The 6,904-nt window shown below is 42.0% G+C and overlaps 1 protein-coding gene across 7 annotated transcripts in view; it reads right to left on the bottom strand.

Annotated features, from left to right (window-relative positions):
• The window catches only part of Slc10a7 (solute carrier family 10 member 7), a 243,055-nt gene extending 239,115 nt beyond the window's left edge, over positions 1-3,940 (bottom strand). For 6 of the 7 annotated variants that reach the window (XM_033759909.1, XM_010610925.3, XM_010610924.3 and 3 more), the window contains exon 1: positions 3,583-3,940. In XM_033759909.1, coding sequence (XP_033615800.1) covers positions 3,583-3,682 — 100 coding nt within the window. In that variant the 5' untranslated portion in view covers positions 3,683-3,940. The remainder of the gene's footprint in view (positions 1-3,582) is intronic. The other variant, XM_019205533.2, reaches the window with a different exon arrangement.
• Between the last annotated feature and the right edge of the window lie 2,964 nt (positions 3,941-6,904).

The following is a 6,904-nucleotide window of genomic DNA, read 5'->3' on the forward strand; positions in this document are numbered from 1 at the left end:
TTAATTTTTTTTTTTTTTTTTTTTTTTTTGGTACCAGGTGTCAAACTCAGCAAACCTAGCAAAACAGGCAGCAGCAACACTGAGCTAAATCCCTGGCCCCAAATGCAATTTCTTGTTTGAGGGGTTTTTTTTTTTGTTTTGTTTTGTTTTGCTTTTTTTGAGGAATCTCCACATTGATTTCCACAACTGTTATACTAATTTACATTCCCAACAACTGCGCAGAAGGGTCCCCTCTGCCAGCCTCTACACCATTTGTTGTTACCTGATTTCTTCATGACAGCCATTCTTTCTGGAGAAATATGGAATCTCAGTGTGGCTTTAATTTGCATTTCTCTAATGGCCAGAAACGCTGAACATTTTTTCATGTATTCACTGGCTATTTGTATTTGTTCCTCTGAGAAGTGTCTGTTCATTTCAGCTGCCCATTTCTTGATTGGATCTTTTATTTTAGGAGGTCTAATTATTTTAAGTTCTTTACTTATATATGTACTAAATATTAATTCTCTGTCCTAGCAATAGCTGGCAAAAACTTTTCCCCATTCTATAGATGGTCTTTTCACTCTATTGGTTGATTCCTGTGTTTTCCTGAAGCTTTTTAATTTGAAACGATCCCATTTGTCCCATTTTGTATACTTGGTACTATTTCCTATGCATTCAGTATTCTGTTCAGAAAGTCCTTGCCTATGCCTATATATAAATATGTATTTTTTATTGGTAGTTTAGAATTTTTTTATAAATTTGATTTTATCCCATTCCCCCCTTAAGCCCCCTCTCCTCCCTATATAGAAAAGCTTTATTTCTATTTTTTCCTTCTATTTTCACTTTTTTTTGTCACTTCCTTCCTTTTTCCCTCCTCCCTTGTTCCCCTTCTCATTTGAAAACTTTCAACATGTATTATTTAAGAGAGGTCCAGCCATACACATGTGTGATATTTTAAGTATATAAGTCTTATACTTTAAAAAATGGGTGTAGTGACTGGGATGCTTCACATGTACAAAGCCCTGGGTTTGATCCTCAGGATCAAAACAATTATAAGTTAAAATTTAAAAACTGAATGTAGTCATTAAAGTATTAATCAAGATAAAAGTGAATGATCATCTTAACAATATATTGAAAACTACCAACACTTTTCTGACCTTAAAAGAAAGAAATGTCTAATAAAGTATACAACTGAAAATTGTCCAATGTGAATTCATTAAAAGTCACCTTCCCAAAGACCCATAAATGGAACATAGTTACTAAAAGCACAAGACAAAAGACATGCTTTGAACCATTCTAAAGAGCAGGATATAACTGAAATGATTTTAGCAACCATTCCTCTCCTTTTTCCCTTTTTCCTAGATATTTGCTGTTTTAACTAGTGGAGTGGAAATGTTATTTGGTACTATTTTGAGGTTTGTTTTTATTTTAAGAGGTTTTAGTGGTGATGGGTAATTAAAAGCTCCATGGAGCTTTTTCTAGGCAAAACTTACATAAGGACAGTTATGGAAGAAATCATATGAATCCACTGTTATCTAATATTAGTTGATTCTGCACTATACCTCTGGGCTAAAAATTAGAGCATGGGAAATGTCTTTATTCCACAAGGACCTTTCTTTGCAACGGTTATTTATTTTTAATGATTCTTGCCAGAACAATTTTGCCACCAGTATATAAAGAGGAAAACCCGTGTCTCCAGTCCTTCCTTTTTCCTAAGCTAGCTAATTTAGCTTCCACTGACTCACCTGGTCTCAGGCCTTAGTAACTTCAACTATAATAGAAGCATGTGGGGGAGTGGGAAAGTGTGTTCAGTGGTACAGTGGATGCTTAGCATGTGAGAAGTTCTGGTTTCAATCTCCAGCATCTCAACAACAACAAAAAATAAATAAAGTAGCATGCTGGCTTAAAAGGTTCCTTCCAGCTCTTAACACCCTACTCCTCTTTTATAATTAAGCAAAGAAATAAATTGCCCTATTTTAATATCCTTAAATACTAGAGAAAATAAATGGGAAACAATATTTCTAAGATACACCAGTGTACTAAAACTTCAAAAAGCAGAGTCCACGAGAACAATATTACAGAATTAATCTCCTGTCTGACACCACTGGGAAGCCCTAAAGAAATGATTCACCATTCAGCAAACTTCCTGCTCATACAACATTCAGGGAACTAAGGTAAAGGATATTTTGCCAAATCTAGTCTCTGCAGATTTAACATAAAGTCATGATCATATAATTTCATCTTAAAACTGGGCAAATTAGAGCTCTAACACCAGAAGCTCTAACTGTGAAGAGTGCCTCGCAGACCACCACAAAGACACTTTAATTCTGGGCAGGGGACAGTTTTTTACATTTAACATACTCTGAAATACCAGCCTTTACAAATTTCCCCAAAACTCACAGAAATGCTGTGTCAGAGACAAAACTAATATCCTCAGAAGGAGAAACCACAGGGATAATAGATTTATTCTCACAGGTACAAAGTCTACACATTTTGCACTAAATTAAATATAGATGAAAAAAGACATTTTAAAAAAGCTTTCATTTCCACTATCTTCACTTAAAATTATTCCAGAAACTATTCTAAATGGAAGAATTGAAGGGGAGGGGTAACTATTCTCCTGAGAGACCATGCATTCACTTCTATCATGTTTTAACAAAACGGTACAAAAAACTTCAAACATGCTAATGAGCGCTTCCTACTATAAAAAAGATGTGTATTCTTTTTTTGTCTTTGTTTAATGCCATCACATAATCTATTATATCTGTCATTAAGCTTGAAAACTGGCAAACAAGGTCAAAAGACAAACACGTTGACAAGATTAAATTAACGTTATGAAAAGTAGGAAAAGGTCGTCTAAAGGTGGGAGAGGAAAGTTATAAAGGGCTCATGATATGTCCAGTGTTCCCAGCAGTGTCCACGGGCCACATTACAAAGCTCCCCTATTCAGAGATTTAAGCAGGTTTTTAGCGCATCTGTGCCTCCTTGCCAAAACACACACCACACATAGTGTAACACAGTTTGCATCTGTTAGCTTGCTAGTGCACCAACTGAATCCCGGCAGCACACGGAAGTAGAGTCCAGTAATGAAAGTGTGCGACGTGTCAGTCGCCCGAGAGTTTCAGCGACAGCATATCATCACTCTCACTATATAGGCCACAGAATCTGAGTTAGGGGCGGGGGGTCCTGTGTTTTTTTCTCCCTCCACCTTAGAAAAAAGCAAAACAAAGCGAGGAGGAGTCGGAAATGAACTAGAGAATAAGGTCTAATTTCCAAGACAGATAAGAAAGTGCTAGCAACCCAGAGTCCCTTGGGATAGGATGCTACTAAGAAGCCAAGAGGACTAAGTTTCATTCTCTGTAACTTCACTCCTAGATACTGAGGATCGTCATTGACTGTCCTCAGCAAAGGCGATCTGCGCTCAAATTCCTTCACCTCATTCCTAATTCCAAGCGCTCTCTAGGGCTAGTACATTAGAGAATCAGCAAAGGGACACACCAGGCTGCCCGTGCCCAAAAGAGGGGCAGGCGCACTCCTCCTTCCCACTCACAAATTACTTCTCAGTGGGATCCGCGGCGAAGCCGGCAGAGGCGCGGCTCTTACCCCCGTTAGCTCCTACGGACGGCTTCAGCTTGGCTCCGGCGATGGCCACCACGATTCCGATCATGAACCATTCTTTCCTCATTCTCTCCAGCAGCCTCATGTTTGCTAGGGTGGGTGGGTTTTGTTTATGTGTTTGGCTTTTTTCCCTTGCAAACTGCGATGCCTTAATACCCGGGGCTTCTCCACACTTTCCTGGGCGCCTCCAGACATGCAGCAGAACAAGTCAAATTGACACTTGTAAACTAAAGAGCAGAGGGTGGCTCAGGCGGCTCGCAGGAGGGCTGGGAGTAGTAGTATCCAGTGACAGGAAAGTCTTACCCAGCGCCGCCATTACTACCACGTTCCGCCTAATAGGCGCGCACAAACCTCAGCGCTCCTCTGAGGCTCCTCAAGTACGGACGATCTGAAATGGAGACTCAGGCCACTCTGGCCAGCGCAGAAGACGGGGTGAGAAACAATGACCAGTCAGGAGAACTAACAGACCTGCTACCGGCCTGACCTGCCACCGCTTCTAAATAAAGGGACCGGAAGCCTTGTGAGCAATCACAGCCACCCCACCTCAGCAAATGTCTCGCTTACACCAAACATTCGGGTGCATCTGGCCTCGTCCCTAGAGCACACACGCCCGCGAGCCTCTCTTCTGCCTGACAGGAGCTCGCGGGAAGGGTTGGCGCGCGGTTGAGAGAGGAATTTCTCCCGTGGAGGCGCGCCAGCGGGGTTGCAGCCTTTTCGGCGCGCTTCTTCGGGACATTACGGCTCCTCCGGGCCGCCCGCGTGACGTTGCGCGGGGCGGGGAGTTCCCTTGGCGTCTCTGAGTTCCCGGAGCCGGCTGGCGGATCTGGACGCTTTCTGCTGTCTGCAAGGGAAGCTTGAGTGCACGAGCTCTGACCCGGGGCCTGGGTTGCAAGTTGTACTCCGACAGAGGCCCAGCCTTCCGGCATCCGCTGCCCCCGGAAGGTGGGCCGAACCTCGCCAGGTTGGTAGCCTGTAGGTGGAAGCTCGACCGACCCTCATCTCCGGCCGACACCTGGCCCCAGAGTGGGTAGGACTGCGAGCATGTGCAGATTGTCTTTCGGGGACAAGTAAATCTACCTTCTCGTCACCACCCAACAAGTTGCACGTGGGCGGCGCAGGGTGTTCAGTCGCGAACCAGGTCTGCCCCCCCCCACCATGCACACACCTGACCACCAGAGCAGCAGCACGACTCTGGGAGGGGACTCGCCCCATTCTGAGGGGCGAAGGGGGCCTGAGGTCTGTCCCTAGGGTTTTCCTTGACGTGTTGCCTGGTGACCGGTGACACTGACAGTTTCTCGAACGGACTTCCTTTAAGTCTGTAGGATCATCAGCTCCTCCCCATTATGCACCCAACAAAAAAAAACACTGTGTGACATTTTGAAGTAGCCTGGCATCTGTCACTTGAATAATTGTGAAACTTCAGAAAGATTTGGAATGGACTGTTGATGCTAAACTGATTCTAAATTCATTCAAAGCTTGAAAGAGATGCGTCAAGTAGTTTTCCCATTTAATTTCACTTTGTCTTGAAGACATGACTTTTTACCCCAAAACTGAGCTGCTTTAAGCAGTTGTGTTATCGTTTGTAGGTTACACAACACCCAGTGTCCTGTAATTATGCTTTAGGTAATGTAAAAAAAATTAATCTCAAGATAAAAATAACTTAATAGGGAGGCAGAAACCATATATAAAAGTGAGAAGCACATGAACTGTCAAAATCTGTTGTTAATTATAAGGCAAACACAAATGAATATATATGAAATATAGTTTACAATATATTTTGTTATAGTATCTTCCTAGGTTAAAAAAGAGCTCTGACCCTGGAAATGGGTTGCAAGTTGTGCTGTCCATGGACAGACACCCTAGCCTTCCAGCATCAGCTGTCATCTGTCATTGAAGGGATGTTTTGTATTAAAAGATCATTACAGAAATTGAGCTGACCTAACTTCATGACTGTTCACAAAGGACTGTTTACTGAGGACTGGTCTGTTTAGAGCAGAATCTAAACTCCCAAGAATGACTGTTTTCATTTTATTAGTTAAAGAAGAGTTTGCAGTGAATTTTGTTCTGTTAAGGCCTGTATTAGTTTGTTCCAACTGCTGTAACAAATACCCAAAACTACATGCCTTCAAATAAGCAAAATGTGTTGCCTCACAGTTCTGGAGAAGCGAAGTCCAAAATCAAGGTGTTAGCAGAGATATGGAGGTCCACAAAAAGTCTCACACCAGCCGGAGTTCTTCCTAATCCATCTGAGAGTGCTTGGGGGTGTCTCCCTGTCCAAAGAATTGCTGACTGCAAATGAAGGCTAAGGAAGACAACTCATCAACTTGTACTTTTCATTCCAGAAAAATCCCTATTCTTCAAACAGTTCAGATAGAGAGGAGTCCATTACTAGCCCAACTTCAGAACTTTGTCCCACAGATGACCCAGGCAAATGACTATGAGGATTACAAGACTTTTTCGTCAGTCAAGTTATGCATTATAATTATACTTCCTTCTCTTAAATTCTGCACAGTGGAGTGACTCTGGTTTGTATATAGTTATTTCAAAATAACTAGAAGATTTTCAGTGTTTCACTACAAAGAAATGATAAATGTTTGAAGTGACAGATGTGTTCATTACCCTGATTTGAGCATGACATAATGTTTACAGGTATCAAATAATGCACGGTACCCCATAAAGTTGTACAATTATATGTCAGTGTAAGAAAATGAAAAGTAGAAATAGCCCCAAAAAAGCAAAATCAGGGAATTAGTAGGGCCATGCATGCTCTAAAGGCAGTAGAGGAGACTCCGCATACCTCCCCCAGTCTCTGGTGGCTGTCTGCATTCCTTATCTTCCTTGGCTTTCTGGCTGCAGTGCTGCAGTCTTCTCTTTGGCTTCATATCATATTCTCTCTGTCTGGTGGTTACATCATTCCAGTCTCTGCATTTCTCTTCAGATCGGTCCTCCACTTGTGGGTCTTATAAAGACGTTTACCATTGGGTTTAAATTCCACCCAGATAATGCAGAATGACCTCTCAAGATCCATTAATTAGATTTGCATTATCCTTTGTCCGAATTAGGTAACTGCTGTGTTCCCGGTGATTCCTAATTTACTGAAGTCTGAGAATTTGATCTTAGTTAGAAATCACATCTTTGTAGATGTAATTAGTTAAGACAGGGTCATATTGAATGAAAGCAAGTATTAAATTCAGTGATTGATGTTCTTGTAAGGATGTCACGTAAGCTGGGGATTTAGCTCAGTGGTACCACCACCTACCTGCCTTGTAAGTGCAAGGTCCTGAGTTCGTTAGCTGGTACCAAAAAA

Source organism: Fukomys damarensis, unplaced genomic scaffold (assembly GCF_012274545.1).
Source record: "Fukomys damarensis isolate Sample0158 unplaced genomic scaffold, DMR_v1.0_HiC HiC_scaffold_38, whole genome shotgun sequence".
Classification (NCBI taxonomy): Eukaryota; Metazoa; Chordata; class Mammalia; order Rodentia; family Bathyergidae; genus Fukomys; species Fukomys damarensis.